This window comes from Megascapheus bottae, chromosome 6 (assembly GCF_031878675.1).
Source record: "Megascapheus bottae isolate mThoBot1 chromosome 6, mThoBot2.hap1, whole genome shotgun sequence".
NCBI classification, from domain to species: domain Eukaryota; kingdom Metazoa; phylum Chordata; class Mammalia; order Rodentia; family Geomyidae; genus Megascapheus; species Megascapheus bottae.
The window spans coordinates 76,128,896-76,148,760 of NC_143514.1; the positions used below are offsets into that span (position 1 = coordinate 76,128,896).

The 19,865-nt window shown below is 45.9% G+C and overlaps 1 protein-coding gene across 2 annotated transcripts; it reads right to left on the reverse strand.

Moving 5' to 3' along the window:
* Nucleotides 1–3,396: 3,396 nt before the first annotated feature.
* On the reverse strand, nucleotides 3,397–18,871 carry Pdpn (podoplanin). Of its 2 annotated transcripts, XM_090335784.1 has the most exons (7): nucleotides 18,750–18,871; nucleotides 15,762–15,874; nucleotides 12,483–12,627; nucleotides 9,712–9,750; nucleotides 7,950–8,061; nucleotides 5,608–5,625; nucleotides 3,397–3,968 (listed from the first exon to the last, which is right to left on the reverse strand). In XM_090335784.1, exons 1-6 carry the CDS (start codon nucleotides 18,757–18,759, stop codon nucleotides 5,619–5,621), a joined length of 426 nt encoding a protein of 141 aa, XP_090191910.1. In that variant the 5' UTR covers nucleotides 18,760–18,871; the 3' UTR covers nucleotides 3,397–3,968; nucleotides 5,608–5,618. The 2 variants fall into 2 exon arrangements, with proteins under 2 accessions (XP_090191910.1, XP_090191909.1); XM_090335783.1 differs by lacking the exon at nucleotides 3,397–3,968 and having other exon boundaries at nucleotides 4,010–5,625; nucleotides 18,750–18,860.
* Between the last annotated feature and the right edge of the window lie 994 nt (nucleotides 18,872–19,865).

The following is a 19,865-nucleotide window of genomic DNA, read 5'->3' on the forward strand; positions in this document are numbered from 1 at the left end:
TTGGGTGGTGTCACATGAGAGAAATGTGTTCTTTCACAGCACTGAAGGCCCCGTGTCAGGACAGAGCTGGATCCCCCTAAAGGAGTGAGGGGCGTCTCCGGGCCTCTTCCAGCTCTGGGGTTCCCAGCAGGCCTTGGCTTGTGGCTACATCCCTCTTCTCTTTACCTCCTCCATCGCCTCTGAGCTTCTCCTCGTCTCTCTTCTCTTCCTCCTCTCTTTGTGTAAGGACACTGCCTTTGGGTTTAGAACCACCTATACCATCTTGAGAAAATCAAATTACATCACACGCACACCCAATTCAATCACTCTCTGGGGACCAAGGAGAAGACCTGGACATGTTTTGGGGGAGCCACCATTCAACCCCCTCTGTGGTAGTCTGACTTGTGCTGCTTTCTGACGATGAGACAGTTTATTCCTGTGTTCAAAGAGAATAGACACTGGATGTTTTATGCCGAGGATTTCTTTCTCATTTTGGAGAAGTTGCCCGTTATAAGATCTTCCTGGTTTTGACATCGCCTCACCCATTTTGTGGACTCTGGTTTTCCTCCCGCAAGCCAGTGTCTTGTCTTTAAGTGAGTCCTCTACACATTAAGGACATCGGAAGCTAGATATGACTTGTGAGCCAGGACGGTGGCACACACTTGTAATGCCAGCCTTTGGGAATTGGAGACAGGAGCTTCTCAAGTGTGACACAGGCTGTGGCTACATAGCAAGACACTGTCTTAAAAACAATCAGACAGAACCACAACCAAATCAAAAGGGAAGAATCCATTTCCACTCTCGCTAGATAAGTCACCTGGCACTTAAAAATAAATGGTGACATGGCCGGGTGTTTGGCCTAGTGGTAAAGTGCTTGCCTAGCATGCACAAATACCCAGGTTCGATTTCTCGGTACCATATACATAGAAAAAAGCCGGAAGTGGTGCTGAGGCTCAAGTGGTAGAGCTCTAGCCTTGAGAAAGTCCAAGGACAGTGCTCAGGCCCTGAGCCCAAGCCCAAGACTGGCAAAAAAAAAATGGTGATCTTAAAATTCACTAAGTTGTACTTTTATTAGACATAATGAACTAGCTCTAAAATGTATCTTTGTGGAATGTAGATGAGATAGCTCTATCATTTTGAAAGGAAATAATAAACCTGTGTCATGCAAATGTTTTATTATCAGTGGGGGAAAAAAAGAGTTCAGGTGTTCCTCTGAAGGGAAATAGGAACAAAGGATGTGTGTGTGCATGTGTCTATTTATAAAAATAAGTATTTGAATTTAAATCTAGACCTTCAATAAGCCTCAACAAAAAGGGCTGGAGGTGTGACTGAAGTGGTAGAATTGCTTGCCCATTCAAATCCTGAAAAAGAATTCAGAATTCAAAAATAAAGAGGAAGGGAGGAGAGAGAGAGAGAGACAGAGACAGAGACAGAGACAGAGAGACACACACACAGAGAGAGAGAGACAGAGAGAGAGAGACAGAGAGAGAGAGGTAGAGAGACAGAGACAGAAACAGAGGCAGAGACAGAGGAAGATGAGAAGAAAGGGAGGGATGGAAGGAGGGGAGGGAAAGAAGAGACAGAGGAAGGAAGGAAGGAAGGAAGGAAGGAAGGAAGGAAGGAAGGAAGGGAGGGCGGGCGGGCAGGTATGTTGTTGGGATGGCTGTCAGGACAGCGTGCTCGGGCGTGGAACTAAAGCCCAGTCTGTGCACTAAGATGACCCCAGAGCACCGCAGCAGAGCGCCGAGGGGCAGAGCTGGGTGGCTTTGATGGCACTTGGCCTGTGCCAGGTCTATCTATATCACCGGCCACAGACCGCAAATCCCACTTCCCTCATACCAGCGTGGGGGAGGGGCCCCACCCCACCCGAGGATTTCAAATGGATTCGGCATAGTTGCCCAGCAACCCCAGTCTCGTGATGTGCACGGCATGGCATCACAGCACCGCATCTTCTAGCCGTGGCAAGCTTGAGGAAGGCAGCGGCGCAAGGCCCAAACCTACAGGCCGCAAAGCTGAGTCTATTAGCTGGGCGCTACTCTCCTGTTACACCTGAGAAGTTCTCACCCTCTCTATTGGCAAAAAAAAAAAAAACAAAAAACAAAAAACAAAAAACAAAAACAAAAAAAACCTTAACATCCAAGCCTGCCTCAGTCTCCATGGAGCCTTTCTCACAAGCAGCCCAAACACAGCCTGAAAATCAAATAAATGAGAGCTAAGGAAAGATGATGTCGCAGAAAGATGACTCTCCCGTGTGTTCTCATGTGCAGATAACGCTGGACATGAATGTAAGAGAAGAATTAGAACTGGGGAACCAGTGGACAGTGCAAGAGAAGAGAGGCCTAGTGGGGAGAACATTTATGCATACATTAGGAAAAGATCCTAACAAAAATCCACTTACACAACACACGTGTCAGCAGCTTCCACGTGCAATCCTAGCTACTCAGGAGGCTGAGATCTGAGGATCAGGGTTCAGAGCCAGGCCCAGCAAGCAAGAAAGTCTGTGAGTCTCTTATCTCCAATGAGCCAGCAAAAACCCAGAAGTGGAAGTGAAATTGCTGCTTAAGTGATAGCTAGCCTTGAGCAACATACACCCAACACACACACACACACACACACACACACACACACACACACACACACACACACACACACACGACACATCTGAGGGGGGAGGAGGCCTAACAGAAATGCTCAAAGTGCATTATAGACATGTATAGCACTGTGAGACCGCCCCCCCCCATAGACAGAACAATTCATGTGCAGTCATAGAAAAAGTGGGGAAGTCATAGGGCCAGCAGGCCAGGCTCCTCATCTATTTTCTCTTTGTTAGAATTGGTTCTTAGAGGAGGTGCATGAGATAGGACGAAGCCTTCATTTCCAGATGGTTCTATCTAGTTGAAAGAAAAAAACAGAGGCTAAAAACAAGCAATTATTATTCCTATTATTATTATTATTATTATGTACTGGTACTTAGGCTTGAACTCAGGGCCTTACATTCTTGCTTAGCTTTTGCCACTCAAGCCTGGCACTCTTTCACTTGAACCATATTTCTACTTTTTTGGGGGTTAATTGGAGAGAAGAATCTCATAGATTTTCCTGCCATGAGTGGAGTAGCTAAGAAACAAGGTCTAATTTCAGATATGGAGCTTTCAAGGAGTCGAGCATCACCTTTGAGCGAAAAAGCTAAAGGACAGCACCTGGGTTCTGAGTTCAAGTCTATGTCAGATCACACACACACACACACACACACACACACACACACACACACGATAGGGTTTTATTGTTTGTTTGCCGGCCTTGGAGCTTGAACTCAGGGTCTGGATGTTGTCCCTGAGTCTCTTTGTGCTTAAGACTAGCACTCGACTACTTGACGCTTGAGCCACAGCTCCACTTCCTGCTTCCTCAGCATCATTATTGGAGATAAGTCTCGTTGACTTTCCTGCCCAGGCTGGCTCCCAACCACAGTCCTCAGATCTCAGCTTCTTGAGTAGCGAGGATGACAGCGTGGGCCACTGATGTCCAGATAAAAGATGCAGGTATTTTGCATAGGCTACAGTCTTTCCCGGAGAATAACAATGCAGACTCAATGGAGATCACAATCAGAGGTGTGACTCAGGCTTTGCACTGGACACTGCGTGGAGTCCCAACGCAGGTGAGACTGAGAGTCCACAGCCAGGACCAGCAGGCTCAGGTCCAGTGCAGGATGTAAGACTTGGTGTGGATTCTTATTTTCTCCCTATCAGGGAGGTGGAAAAGGAAAGAAAGATTGGGACAGAAGAAATGAATCCTCTTCCTAACTCTTGCTCAGGAATCTGAATGATGTTTAATTCCCACCCTGGCTTCCAGGACCCACAGACATCGTGGATTTGTTGTTTAGAATAACATCCACACCCCGTCACACCAAGTGGTGGGTTATTCTTTCCTGTGTGATGTACTCTGTCTAGTTCAAGGGCCATCAGGGTTGTGCAATCGCAGTCACGACACAGCATCTGGGAGAACAAATCGAAAGGGAGAACAACTCGAAACAAAATTCCACAGAGGGAAAGGAGCCCTGACCTGGATGGGACAGAGGCAGGCAACTTTTATTTTGATCTTTTCAACACAATCCATAGGGTAATGACTAACAGCTTGTATTTTGAAAATCAGGTCTTTTTTTAAATCAGATTGCTTTAAAGATATTAGTATTGTATATTATTATTTTTTTGCCAGTCCTGGGGTTTGAACTCAGGGCCTGAACACTGTCCTTAGGTTTTCTCAAGGCTAGAGCTCTACCACTTGAGCCACAGCACCACTTCTGGCTTTTTCTATGTATGTGGTACCGAGGAATGAAACCCAGGTCTTCATGGGTTCTAGGCAAGCAGTCTACCACTAGGCCAAACTCCTGGCCTCTGTAGAAGATTATTTTAACTCTCTTTCTCTGTCCCCCAGAGGGAGAAAGCAAGTGTTAGAAGGAAACAAAATGAAAACAAAAACTCAGTTCTCTCCTCAATTCCACCATGCCAGGGGAACTTTATGGTCTCCATCTGCTCAGGAACCAAACGTGGCACATGGTTCTAGGCCAGTCAGGTCCCTGGCATCACGGGAGCATCCAACAGCTTCTTTGTCTGGAGCTGAGCGCTGCATAGGACAGAGCAGCCAGTCATGGCTTCTGGTAATCAAGAGTGGACAGGTGACATAAGCCTTGGAATCACTGGACTTGTGGTTGCTAGGTGACCTTAGGAGGAACAAAGTACCTTCACCCAAGTACCAACTTCTGGCTAGGAAATCAAATGCATGCTTCTGAAATGACCAATCTGGATGCCCCTCAAAGAAGTTGCTCATCCCATAATCCTCCAAGCACAGGCTTTCTTCCTGATTATTCACATCAGATCGGCCTTCCCCAAACCGACCCCACTGCACTGGAATGCGTGGATTTCAACAGACCGGCAACTGAAAAAAATGCCTGAGCTCTCCACTGACGTCACACCAGGACCCAAGGACTCCGGGGGTATAAACACCTCCAGATTCCTTCACATTTTAACAATAACACAGAACAGCCAAAGGGAAGAGAGACCCCTGTCTCTCTGCCATCAACGGAATGATATTTTCTTGGTTCTAAATCAGTTGACATAATTGAGTATTTTTTTTCCAGTCCTGAGGCTTGAGTTTTTCTTTTATTTAATTTTGTTTTGTTTTGTTTTGGGTTTGTTTTGTTTGTTTTGGTGCCAGTACTGGGACTTCAAGTCTGGGCCTCTACTCCTTGAGACTCCACTATTTCAGCTTTTTGCTGGTTCATTAGAAATAATAAGAAACTCATGAACTTTTCTGTGTGGGCTGCATTTGACCTGCAATCCTCAGATCTCAGCCTTCTGACATAGTTTTGTTTCATTTTCTATGCATCTGGTTGTTTAAATTATCTAGTATAAAATTTATGTTTACATTATATATATATATTTTTTTTTCTTCTTTTCAAAAAGCAGTTGCTTAGAGCTGCTGAGTCTGGTGAATTCCCTCTCCTCCGGTTTCTTCTGGCAGAGTGATTGGCTCCCCATGAGATGGGAGGAGACTGGCCATGGGGCCGTGGGTTATCATCTCCCACAGCCGGGGTTGGGGAGGGGAGGGAGTCAGAAACGCTTCGGATGTGCTCACCCTTCAGTCCTTCAGGGCCTGTGGACACCAAGAAAGGAGGTGATGAGTTGTTTTGCTGTCACTGTGAACAGCAAACCCATAAATCAGTGCTCTGATGGCCCTCTCCTCTAACTTCCAGTTCCAGAACCTGGAGCCCTTCTCCTCTTCCTCCTCCATCTCCCCTCACTCCTCTGGGGTCAGACATGCAGACACCTCCAAGCACAGTACCTCTGCAGCTGTAGCATGACACAGACCCCTCTACCCCCAACTATCTGTTCCCCACTTTGGTTTCCAGCATGATCTGTCTCCCCTAAAGACCAAACAAAGGTTTTCTCCTCTGGTTGTGAGTTTGAATGCTCTGCTGCCTTGTCTGTCTGTCTGTCTGTCTTCTTTCTTTCTTTCTTTCTTTCTTTCTTTCTTTCTTTCTTTCTCTATCTTTTTGGCAGTACTAGAGTTTCACCTTAGGACCTTTTACTCCTTAAGCCAGTCCTTTTTGCTTTAGTGTAATTTCATACAAGGTCTCAGCCCAGGCTGGCTAGATGTCTTCTGGATGTCTAGTTTTCAAAATTATTTTTTTGCCAGTCCTGGGAACTCAGGGCCTGAGCACTGTCCTTGGACTTTCTCAAGGCTAGTGCTCTACCACTTGAGCCACAGCACTACTTCCGGCTTTTTTCTATGTATGTGGTACCGAGGAATTGAACCCGGGTCTTCGTGCATGCTAGGCAAGCACTCTACCACTAGGCCAAACTCCCAGCCCCCCAAATTATTTATTTTTTAAAAAATATTTTTAAAGCCAGGTATTGATGACTTATGCCCATAATCCTAGCTACTCAGCAGGCTGAGATGGAGCATCATGGCTCGAACCCAGCCTGGTCAGGGAAGTTTGTGAGACTCTCCTCACCTCCAATAAATCACTGAGAAAACGCTGGAAGTAGATATGTGGCTCAAAGAGCTATAGTGGTAGTCTTGAGCAAAAGAAGCTCAGGGACACCCCAGTCCCTGAGTTCAAGCCCCAGGACCAGCAAAATAAATTTCTTTCATTCATTCATTCATTCATTCATTCATTCATTCATTTATCTTTAAGTGGTTGCACAAAGGACTTTCAATTTAACATGTCAGCTTGTGCATATAAGGCATCCTGATCGTTCTCCCACATCTCTCTCATCCCCACCCATCCCCTCAATTTTCCTGGTTCCATTTTCACATGTGTACATTGAATATTACAACTGCAGTCATGCACCCTTCCACTCTCCATTTGTCCTCCCCACTCCCCTTGATCTTACCCACACCCAATACAAATTCCAGCTTCCTGGTGTTCAATTTGTTAAATTAGTTGTTCGATCCTCCCCTGTGTAGCTCATACTTTGGTTGATATGTTTGTGTACAGATGCATATAACCCTGTATATGTTTACATGCATACATTTCTAATTTAGAGCTAAACTTCCACACATGAGAGAAAACATCAGAAGCCTACTTCTTTTTCTTTCTTTCTTTCTTTTCAGTCTTGGGGCTTGAACTGGGGGCCTGAGAGCACTGTTCTTGGGCTTTCTCAAGGCTAGCACTCTATCACTTGAGCCACAGCACCACTTCTGGCTTTTTTTGTAATGTGGTACTGAGGATTCAAACCCAGGGTTTTGGGCATGCCAGGTAAGCACTCTACCATTAAGCCAAGCTCCTGGCCCCAGATCACTACCTCTTAAAGTAACTAGATTAATAAGGGTAAGCCACCCAGCTTGATGGAACACTGAAATCTTAAAGGAAATATAATTAAGAGAAAGAATGTCTTCCTCCTCTCATCAATTATCAATGGTAGGAAGCTAGGAAGACCAGGGAAGGTTTTGTGTGTGTGTGTGTGTGTGTGTGTGTGTGTGTGTGTGTGTGTGTGTGTGTGTCGGAGGGTGGGGGGGCAGGCATGGAAGGATCTATAAAGCCCCACCAATCACCACGACCCCTCTTGTCAGCATGGGAGTTCACCCTGGTGACAAACTCTCTTCCAGAAACTTCCTACCTCCAACAGTGGGAAACCAGAACGGGTATTGCGGTTGAGATGAGGTCTCAAGTTAAGACTTGGTTTGGGTTTTCTTTCATGTTCAGTTAGGTGGAAAATGAAGACAAGAGATGGAGTTAGGTCAGATTTCAATGACAGACGTCACCTTAAGAACTCTCCCAGGCTACGGCCTTCTGATCTAGACATCTAGGCTGACATGTATGCTGGGGAATCCTCGGGTGCAGTGCTTGTGGTGGTAATGGGTTTTAAGCATCACCTTCATGTCGAGGTTTCTAGGCATTAACTAAAAGGCCAGACACTGTTCAGGGCTGCCCGTGGTTTACATACAGCAGTCACATTCAGTAGTTTACTTACGAGAACCTTCCCGAAACTTTCCGCATAACCACTACCATGACGCCTCCAATGAAGCCAATGGCTAATAAGACCCCAACGATGATGCCAACCAGAGCCACTGTGGCCAGACCACCTGAAAGAGAGGGGAGGAGAGGGCGTGAGGACCCAAGGAGAAACAGCCCCACACTGTGCAATAAATGGCACAGGCCAACAACTGTCCTGTGTCACTACATACAGCAAGTGAAGTTCCATGTCATCTCTCCCGGACCCAGGCAAAGCATGGAGCCTGTCCTTCCAGGCTGGGCGTCAACGCCAGGGCCTTGAGCGGCATCCCCAGCCCTAAGCGAATCCCGTTTTATGGATCCAGTCATTTTATGAATGAATGGCTCCGAACCACACAGGACACCCTGGCCTCCACCAATGGGAGTCATCCTGCAGGTCTACTCTGTGGATCTCTCTGTCCATTCCCAGCAAAAGCCAACAGATTCCCTGTTCCATGCGTTCATTCATCTATTTGCAATGCTAGGATCCCATGCCAGGAAAGTGCTTTACCAAGGAACTCTGCCCCCAACTCTGCCCCCATGTGTATGTGTGTGTGTGTGTGTGTGTGTGTGTGTATTATACACATACATACATACATACATACGCATAGATACTAGGGCTTGAACTCAGGGCCTCACACTCTGACTTGCCCTTTTTGGTTCAAGGCTGGTACTTTACCATTTGAGCCACACCTCCACTTTTGTTGCTTAATTGAAGGTAAGAGTCAAATGGACTTTTCTGGCTAGCTTGGCTTTGAACTTTGATACTTAGCGCTCAGCCTCCTGAAGACCTAGAGTTATAGGGTAAGCTACTAGTGCCTGGCTAGACCTGCTTTTTTTGTTTTGTTTTGTTTGTTCTTCATAGGGCTTAAACTCAAGGCCTGGGTGCTGTCCCTGAACTTTTTAGCTCAAGGCTAATGATCTACCACTTTGAGCTACTTTTAGTTTTCTGCTAGTTATTTAGAGATAGGAATCTCAGATTTTCCTGCCCAGGCTATCTTCAAACCATGATCCTCAAATCTTAGCCTCTTGAGTTGACAGGTATAAGTCACCTGCTCTTGGCTTCCTCCTTCTCCTCCTCCCGCACCCAGAAAATATAGGAGATTCTCTTTTCTCTCTGAATAAAAAATTTAAAAAGACACATGAAGAGCCAGATGCCAGTGGCTACTCAGGAGGCTGACATCTGAGGATCCTGGTTCAAAGCCAGCCCAGGCACAAAAGTGTCCATGAGATTCTTATTTCCAATTAACCACCAGAAGACCAGAAGAGGTGCTGTGGCTCAAGTGGTAGAGCACTAGTCTTGAGATGAAAAACTCAGGGACCCATAGTTCAAGTCCCACGACGGGGGGGGGGGGGGGGTGAGGGGAGGTGGGGGAAGACACGTAACCAAGCTTGGTGACTCATGCCTGAGATCTGAGGATTATGGTTCATTCAAAGCCAACCCTGGCACTAAAGAATGAGACTCTTATCTCCAATTAACCACTAGAAAATGGGAAGTGGGGTTGTGACTCCAGGGGTAGGGTGGTAGCCTGAAGAGCTCAGGGATAGCACCCAGGCCCAGAGTTCAAGACCCATGACTCACCAAAAAAAAAAAAAAAGAAATCTGTTTTGAGAAGGAAATCTTTTTCTGTTCCTAGTGGCTAAAATCCAGAAAAGAATGCAGTCCATTGTTCAGACTAAATTCAAAGAAATTTTCTTTCAATTCCCACAGTACTAATTGGATACCAAAAAGTCTTATTTACCATTCTTGTCTGTTGTCTGTGCCTCTTCATCCACTTTGCCTGTCAAGAGAAAAACATAATTATAAGGAATTATTGGGATTTTATAAGTATAATTGAACAACTAGCAAATATATGCAGAAGATAACTTCTTCAATGAACTGCATAGGGGAGTTTTAAATAAACGGATTGGAGACTAACTTTGTAACTCGTATTGGCAAAGATATAATACTTCATCACACCTTTGGGTTGATTTTATATGTACTTTTTCCATCCAATTTACAAAGCAGAAATTGGCCAGGCGCTGGTGGTGCACACCTGTCATCCTAACTACTCAGGAGGCTGAGATTTAAGGATCACAGCTTGAAACCATGCTGGGGAGAAATGGCTGAGACTCTTGGCTCCAGTTAACCATTAAAAAGCCAGAAGTGGAGCTGTGACTCAATCGATAGAGTGTTAGCATTGAGTGAAAAAGCAAAGCTAAGGGACAGCATTTAGGCCCTGGGTTCAAGCCTCAGTAGCAATGCACACACACACACACACACACACACACACACACACACACATACACACACACACACACACACACACATACACACACACACAGCAGAGACACAGCTAAGAAATAGTAAAAAAAAAATCTTCAGAGATAAGGGTAGCCAAAGAACCAGAGCTGTGGATACCCAGCCCTATGTGAAGATGAGAGAGAGAGAGCCTACAGCCTGTGGGGAAGTCTAGCACGCGCTTGTGGAGAGTTGTTTGCTGGTTTGGGAAAGTGGGGCTGAGTTATTTCTAGCTCTCTATTCCTTGATTTGTCAAGAAGCTTTCTCCTATAAAACTGTTTTTCTAAAAATTGTGGTTAAATTGCATACAGCAGCAATTGGGAATGTGGCTTAGTGGCAGGCTGCTTGCCTAGCTTGCATAAAGCTGGGTTTGATTCCTCAGTACCACATAAACAGAAAAGGCCAGAAATGGTGCTGAGGCGCAAGTGATAAGAGTGCAAAAGAAGCTCAGGAACAGTGCCCAGGCCCTGAGTTCAAGCCCAGGACAGGCAAACAACAACAACAGAAGGAAATGTATTAGATTAACTATTTTAAGGGTTCATTTCAATGGTGTTAAATATATCTATCCACTGTGTGTGTGTGTGTGGTATGTGTGTGTGTGTGTGTGTGTGTGTGTGTGTGTGTCTGTGTAGGCGGGCTTCCAGTGCTAATTATTAAACCCAGGGCCTCATGTATGCTAGGCCCTCACTCTACCACAGAGCTATGTCCCTAGACCACACAGTTCTTTTCATCTTGCAAAACTGAAATTCTGCAGTCACTTACCCATATGTCCCTTCCCTCAGCCCCCAGCCACTGCCAACTCTATCTACTTTCCAACTCTATGAATTTCCCCACTTTAGATACCTCATAGGAATGGAATCCTATTGCAAGGGACAACTTCAACGCTGCTTTGGCTGGGCTCATGAGAGGAGCCATTCTCTCCTAAAGTTATCTCAGGCTCCAAGAAAGGTGAGATTTATGACTAATGGCATCTTGGGACAGAAGGTAAACCACCCCTGGGACAGGCACTGCTAGCTACCTATTCATATCTTATCCAAAAGAGAGCAGCTAGCAACTTAGGACAGATCTGTAGCCAGGCAATACTGATGGGTGGCTTCTGTTTCCCTCAAGTGATGACAAGATGAAAATTTCTCCCAGAGATATCAACCAGGCCACACCCTCGACTAGGACTATTTAAACTACGCATTCCATTCTCATCTCCTGCCCTGAGTTCCTTGTCTACTTAAAGCCATGGTAAACATCTGTATTCTTAAAGATGGTTTAAGGTCTTACCACAGCTGCCGTGTAACAAATCTCCTCTTTTTGCCCTACACTGCCATGTCTCTTTATTTAGTATATAAAAGGAAATGACCAGACCTGACATGTGGGACTCCTGGAATTTGGGGCTAAGCATCTAAAAATCCAGTTTCAGTATTAGCTGTTCCTTTATTATTTTGTTTTGTTTTGTCAGTCCTGGGGCTTGAACTCAGGGCCTGAGCATTGTCTTTGGGCTTTCTCAAGGCTAGAGCTCTACAAGTTGAGCCACAGCATCATTTCTCGCTTTTTCTATGTATGTGGTACCAAGGAATCGAGCCCGAGTCTTCATGCATGCTGGGCAAGCACTCTTACCACTAGGCCAAACTGCCAGCCCTAGCTGTTTCTTTATGCCTTTTTTTTTTTCCAGTGCCATGATTTGAGCTTGGAATCTGATACTCAAAAAGCACTTGCTGCTGAGCAAGCTTGAACTGTACACCCAAGCCATGCTTCCAGCCTGACTGAAGTTCCTCCACCATACTGAGGAGGCAGGGCCCACTGAAATCACAAACACCACTCCCAAGTCCTGGTAAGTCTGGTTTAGATCTGACCTTGCTCTCATGTGTACAGCATAATGGAAAATAGAGAACAGTGCTGCTGAATCTCTTAAGCTGTACATAGACTGGCTGACCTTTAAGCTCTTTGGTGTCAGCAAAGCAACAGAAGGAGCTAATTCACTTACCCTCTCTTTATAAAAAAAGCATCATCATTATTATTATTGACATTATGCAGAGAGGGAGAGATATTTCCAGCAACTCAGTAAATTGAATTTGATTTAGCCACCTACATATCAAATTCTGAGGCCATCACACAAACGCTTGGTTCAGATGTCACTCCCATTGTCTTCTATTAAAACCACTCTATTGTCTTCTATTAGAACCAGTATATCCCCTGTTAGTTATAATACTATAATTGGAATGTCCACAAAAGCCAACCCACCTCTGCTGGGGTGGCTGGTCTTTGTGTCTGTAAGGAGGTGTGTGGTGACGGGTGTGGTTGTGGAGGTCTGACCATCTATTGAGCTGCCAGGCGTGGACAGATCTTCAAGGCCAGGGTTTTTCGTGGTCTTTGCCGTTGTTGGCACCTGTTAAGAGACATGAATGAGGAAACCCGGGAGATAAAGCAGTCTGAGAAGGCACAGATACATTAAAAAAATGCGCTAGCTAACATAAACTCGAACTGGAAACAAGAAACAAACAACACTGGTGGGGCCAAGAATAAAATGAGTCCATCTATTCCAGAAATGAACCCCAAATGTTTGGCATGCAGACTTCCTCATTTCTTAATTCTTCAAAATAAAAATACTGGATCATGACCCTCTAATTATTTTTCTCCCTTGAATTTCAAAACTGCTCTTCCTGGGGTGGGGAGGGAAAAAGGGACAAAAACATGAGAAGGGGTATTAAGGTTCGAGAAGTAATACACCCATTATCTGACAAATGTAACTGTAACCCCTCTATACATTATTGTGACAAAATTAAAAACAAAAAAAAACCTCTTATTTTCCCTTTTAACAATTATTGGTGCCTACTTGTATCTTTTTTGGGGGGGGGGTTGGTCATGGGCTTAAACTCTGGGCCTGAGCTCTTCAGCTCAAGGCTACCACCCTATCCCTTGAGCCACAGTGCCACTTCTGGTTTTCTAGAGGTTAATTGGAGATAAGAGTCTCTTGGTCTTTAGCTGCCAGGCTGGCTTTGAACCGTGATCCTCAGATCTCAGCCTCCTGAGTAGCTAGGATTACAGGCTGAGCCCCCACCACCAGGCTATTTGTAATCATTTTTTTTTTTTAATGTCTAGCTTCGGAGAGCAATGGTAGCTGGCCTCCACAGAGAACTTATGCTGTGTTTCTTAAGTGCTTCTCTCCCTTACTTCATTCATAAACTGGTGAGGCACATGCTCTCATTGGTTCTTTTCTAGGAACAAGGCTCAGGGTGGGCTGGCTGGAAGTCAAAGCCAGTACGTGACACAGCAAGACTTCACTGTGGTCCTGCATTTCTTTTTCCTTAACCTTGGTGCTCTTTTTGAGAAGCATAGATCTGGAGAAGTGCACAGGCCAAGGTTCTGTGGGAAGAATTACACAGGTCCTGAGCCTTCTCAGCCTGCCACCCTCCAAGGGCCTAACGAGACACCAAACCCTCACTGAGTTCTTAAGGAGGCTTCGTTGTAGATGAATGATGGATTAAGTCATTGATCAAAGATGATCAACTTGAACTTCCACCAAGGTTCTCCACCCAGAGGCTTCTGGGTAGGACTGAGGGCCCCAACCACCTGATTGGGCAGCCTTGGGTCTAGGGCACTGGAAGCTACCTAGGGACTGCCAGCAATTAGCTAAGTCATTAGCATATAAAGAGACACTCAGGACTTTGAAGATTCCACAGAAGTACCCTCCAAGGGTATGCCTCTTGGAGCATTTAACAAATAAGTGAATGAGGAGGAAAACAAAGGAATAAGATCACAACAAACAAGAAGTTGTAAGCACCAAAGGATACAACCCCAAAAGTGAGAGGGCAGCTGGGATGGGAGGAAGTGTGTATACATGTTATTTCTACAAGCCAGCAGCATACAACAGAAAATATGTGGAAATGAACTGCAAACTTGAGGGTGGGGATGGGAGGCAAAAAACTGGGAGTCAGGGAAGGGATGATTAGCCAAAAAGGAAATGTATTCAAATGGTAACCCCTCTGTATGTCACCTCTGTAAAAACAATCAAATGAACAAATAAATTTCTTCAAGGATGGCCTGATGTGATGATGCACACCTGTAATCATAGCCCTTGGGAGGGTGAGGCAGAGGGACCAAGTTCAAAGCCAGCCTGTGCCAAAAAAGCAAAGATGAGAACCAAAGAAAGCCCTTATAACTTCACAAGTGACTAACAAACAGATGAATAAAAAAGAACCTACAACCTACCTTAGATAACTCCATTTAAAAGCAGAGGATCAGAGCTGGGAGCCTAGATGATTGGGGCCTACTGGTAGAGTGCTCGCCTCGCATGCACAAAACCCTAGGTTCGATTCCTCAGTACCACATCCACAGGAAAAAAAAAAAAAAGCCGGAAGCAGCGCTCTGGCTCAAGTGGCAGAGTGCTATCCTTGAGCAAACTTGTTCAAGGACAGTGCCCTGAGTTCAAGCCCCAGGACTGGCAAAAAACAAAAAAAAAGGCAAACGATGGATTTGAACACATGTCTGAAAAGATGATATACAATTGTCCAATAAGTAAAAGGCAACCAACATCAATGGTCAGAAATACAAACCCAAACTACAAGATGTTGATTTTAAAGCCAGGTGCTAGTGTTTCACATTGGTAATCCTAGCTACTCAGGAAGTTGAGATCTGAGGATCACGGTTCAAAGCCAGATCGTGCAGAAAGTCCATAGACTCTTATCCCTAATGAACCACCAAAAAAACTGGAGTAAAGCTGTGGCTCAAGTGGTTGAGTACCATCCTTGAACAGAAACAACTGGGAGCAGTAGGTAATGAGTTCAAGCCCCCATAGTGGCACACGTGCACGTGCACACACGTGTGCGCACACACACACACACACACACACACACACGAGTCAATTAGAATTCACTGGGTAAGAAAATGCATCTGCTGATATTCCGTATGATTTGTGTGGTGTGTCTGGTTCCAGTCATGCTCCTTGCCCACCTTACTCCATGGTGAGATAAGAATCCAGTGGGGCCGGGAGCTTGGCCTAGGGATAGAATTCCTGTCTAAAAAGAATACGAGTGTAGCCTAGTGGTAGAGTACTCGCCTAGCATGCATGAATTCCTGGGTTCAATTCTTCAGTGCCATGTACTCAGAAAAAGCTGGAAGTGGTGCTGAGGCTCAAGTGGCAGAGTACTAGCCTTGAGCAAAAAGTGTCCAAGGACAGTGCTCAGGCCCTGAGTTCAGGCCCCAGGACTGGCAAAAACAAACGAACAAACAAAAAAATCCCAGATCACATATTCTGGAACTTATAACACCAGTGTTGTCACTTCATATCAAACAATCTTGTGAGCTTTACCACCTGGTCCTTCATTAGTTTGAAAGGTCTCATCTATGACATTCAGCCACCTCCTCCCTGGGTGAAACTGGGAAGTAGATTTTTGTGGTGAGCTACACAGCTGTTTGCTCGTGTCTGCTTATGCTAGTTTTACACATTTATTTTTTAAATACGTTATGTCCTTGAGCTCGATCGTGCCCTGTCAAGGCCTCCCCTCCCCTGGGATTGCTCACCTGGGGCCCCTTGGTAGGGCCTGTGGTCACCACGTTGTCCTCTGCACCCAGTGTCAGGATGCCACTGTTGGCACCAGGAGTCACAATGTCATCTTCCAGGCGACCTACAACAGCTGAAGAAGAAGTCAGAGCTGCAGACAGAACAGAATGCCACCTGCAACTGACCCATCCTAGTTATCAGGAAACATCCAAGACCTTGTGGTTTATGTAACGAGTAGAGGTCTGCTGGGCTTGCAGTCTAGAGGCTGGGAAGTCCCTGGGGCATGATGCTGGCCTCTGGTGAGGGCCTTCTGGATATGTCAGAGCAATTCCTAGCATGAGCCCTGCCCTGCCACAACCACAGTCTACAATCTGCATCTGGCTGTCTACAATCAGCATCAAACCAGAATCCTCCCATCTCAGCCTCCTGAGTAGCTGGGGAGAAACCACTGCCCAGCTTTGGTTCAATTTTTTTTTCCAGTTGTGGTTTCTGTCTCTAGAAAGGTCAGTGATATACTTAAGGGCAACAAGATAACATTATGCTGCCAAGAGCAGTGGTTCAGGCCTTTAATCCCAGCTAAATAGAAGGACAGTGGTCCAGGTCAGCCATAGACACACCTATACGATCCTTTTGTAAAAAAAAAAAAATCACTAAAGTAAGGCTGGGAGTTTGGCCTAGTGGTAGAGTGCTTGCCTAGCATGCACAAAGATCCGGCTTTCATTCCTTGGTACCACATACATAGAAAAAGCTGGAAGTGGAGCTGTGGCTCAATGGGAGAGCGCTAGCCTTGAGAAAGCCCAAGGATAGAGCTCAGACCCTGAATTCAAGCCCCAAGACTGGTAAAAATAAAATCACTAAAGTAAACCAGACATAGTAGATCAAGCTTATAGTAACTTGGGAGATAAGAGACTGGAAGGATTGCCACTCAAGGCTACCCTAGGCAGAGAAGTTAGAGTCCATCTCAATCAGCAGGGAAAGCACACAGCTATATGCTCAGTGGCCTGTGCCCTGCCATCCCTCACCACGGGGCAAGCCTGATTGTTTGAAGGCAGGGCTTTGTAGAAGGTTATTAGGCCAAGATGAAGTCTGCATGCTGGGACTTCCCGAGGGGAAGGAGATCCTAATTGACCCACTCGCCCGTCTCACCCGGCGATCCCCCCAGAAGCAATGCCACACACGAGTCAAGAAGAGTCTCTTGGATTCCTCACTGCTCAGACCTCGATTCTTCATAAATCATGTGGTCTAGGATGTTTTGTTACAGCAACAGAAAGTGGATGGATTACAACCAGGTGAACTGAACATAGATGCCAGGGTTGGGGGGCACCTCTGTCACAGCTAGGTGTGGCTATGACATCTCTCAACCCCACCTTTCCTGAGATCAAAAATCTGAGTCACTGGCCCCGCTTCCACCCCAGATCAGAGCAGCTCTGGAAATTCCGTGACTATAAACCACTGGGGATGGGCAGTAGAGGCCTTCCAGGAGTAGGAGGAGGGGTGCTGGGAGGCCTTTCTGAGTAATTGAAGAGCAGATGTTTATCTGTATCCAGGCGCTTGCTCAGAATCACATGCCACTCCTCCCCTAAGACACCCTCTGCGGAGACAAGCCAGCCCAGGATGCCTGGAAGAGGAGGTCTCCTGAGGAAACCGGCTAGAGTCCCAGCCCAGCCGCCCATCTGTGGTTTTGGATGAACCACAAACACCGAATTTTGTTTTTCTTCTTTTTGGTGCCAGTATTGGGGCTGGAACTCAGAGCCTTGCACTTTCCCTTACATTTTTTTTTTTTTTTTGCTCCAGGCCTGTATTCTACCACTTGAGCCACACCTCCATGTCTAGCTTTTTGGTTGTTAATTGGGGATAAGAGTCTCACATACTTTCCTGTCCAGGTTGGCTTCAAACTGTGATTCCCCAGATCTCAGCCTCCTGAGTAGCTGGGACTACAGGTGTGAGCCACAAGATCAGCTTAACGTTCTCCTATCTATCTATCTATCTATCTATCTATCTATCTATCTATCTATCTATCTTGGGGGAAGGGAGAAGCCTGTAAACTGATAACTCAAAGCAAACCAATGGTTTCAGGCTCCCGCAACTACTTGCTGGGATTGGATTGGACCCAAGGCAGAGCTCGGCTGCCTCTGCGAGGACTTGTGATTGTCTAGTATGTAAATATTTAAAATATTTGTTGAGCTCAAAGGAAGGAAAACGTTTTGCAGGTTCCAGGCTTGAGCTCAGGGCCTGAGCACTGTCCTTGGACTTTCTCAAGGCTAGAGCTGTACCGCTTGAGCCACAGCACCACTTCTGGCTTTTTCTATGTATATGGTACTGATGAATCGAACCTGGGTCTTTGCATGCTAGGCAAGCACTCTACCACTAGGCCAAACTCCCAGCCCAGAAAATACTCTTTTGCCAGGCAAGCAGTCTTCATTACAAAGAAAGCATCATTTCTTCCTTCCGTGCGCCCCCCCACCCTCCTGTTTGGGAGCTGTTACCAGATCACTCATTTGAAAATCATTCACTTTAGAGTATCTCTACCAAAGGATTTCCTGAACCAGGTCCTGTGGCTCACAGCTGTCACCCTAGTTCCTCAGAAGGCTGAGATCGGAGGATTAAGTTTAAAGCCAGCCGGGGCAGCAAAATCCAAGAAACTCTGGTATCCAATTAACCAGAAGAAAGCTGGGAGTAAAGCTGCTGCTCAAGTGGTAAGAATGCCAGCCTTGGGGCTGGGAGTTTGGCCTAGTGGTAGAGTGATTGCCTAGCATGCACGAAGACCCGGGTTCGATTCCGCGGTACCACATACATAGAAAAAAGCTGGAAGTGGTGCTGAGGCTCAAGTGGTAGAGCCCTAGCGTTGAGAAAGTCCAAGGACAGGGCTCAGGCCCTGAGCTCAAGCCCAGGACTGGCAAAAAAAAAAAAAAAAGGAATGCCAGCCTTGAACAAAAGGTCTACCAAGAGCACAAGGTCCCGAGTTCAAGCCCCAGTATGGGTGTAAAAAATAAAACTTAAAAAGGTACCAGACGACATTGGTGCAAGTTCTTTCCTCGAAAGATGGGTTCACAGAAAGCAGAACCCAATGAAAATCCCTTTTGTTCTCTTCTATGCTTCGCCCACACAGCCAAGTACTAAACTGGCTATGAATGGACAAAGGGTGCTTTATAAAGGACGGCAGACGTCCTATGTGTCTGTGGCTGTCCTGGCATCCTCTCGGCTCCCTTGGAAGGAGATTCTCCAGCTGTCCCTGTGGTTGCTGTCATAGAAGCTGTGGTGGATGAAAGTTTCTAGAACTGGGTGTCCTTTCTCACAACTGTGACGCCCAAATCGTGACCTGATTGATGACCTCACATTCAGGGGTCCCCTTGGGGTGTGTGACGCTCATCCAGCATACCTGCTTATGTGGGTACAGAGGGAAGGAAGCACTTCCGGTTCACAGCATCTCCCCCTGTGGTCACCTGAGACCCCTTTCCTGCCAGGCACCATCTCAGCCAGCACTGTGGGTGTTTGGATTAAAGAGTGGGGGGTAGGTTTCCTAATAAGCAGGAACCCAACTTTTTTGTTGTTGTGATTCTTAAAAACCACTTGCCTAAGCCAGGTGCTTCACATCTCTGGTCCAAGCTACTGGAAGCTGAGAGCTGAGCATCGCAGTTTGGAGCCAGCTCATGCAGGGGAGTCGGTGACTCTTTTATCTCCACTAAATCAGCAAAAAGCCAGAAATGGAGCTCTAGCTCAAGTGGTAGAGTGCTAGCCTTGATCAAAAAAGGTCAGAGACAATGCCCAAGCCCTGACTTCAAGTCCCAGGATGGGCACAAAAAAATAAAAGAGAAAAAGAAAAGTTTATCACACATAGTTAGATGAAGTCCATATCTTAGTTGTTGACCATAAATAATTGAGATACTGGTGTTTGTGTTTACTGTTTTGCTTTGTTTTTGCAGTACTAGGGATTAAACTCGATGCCTCTTGTTTGCTAAGCAAATATTCTACCACACAAGTACCACCTCTCCAGCTCCTTTTGTGTATTTGTTTTTCAGAGGGGACTGGCCTTGAGCCATAATCCTTCAGTGTCTGCTTCTGATTACGATTGTACCACTATCCCTCCCTGTTTGTTGAAATCTTGCCCCCCCCACTTTTTTTTT

Bases quoted from the DNA above. Each gene is read 5' to 3' on its own strand.
- Pdpn (XM_090335784.1), bottom strand. The intron at 12,628-15,761 runs GTGAGCAATCCC...GTCTCTTAACAG, and splicing joins GCCCTACCAAGGGGCCCCAG to GTGCCAACAACGGCAAAGAC. The intron at 8,062-9,711 runs GTAAATAAGACT...CCTCTCTTTCAG, and splicing joins ACAGACAACAGACAAGAATG to GTGGTCTGGCCACAGTGGCT.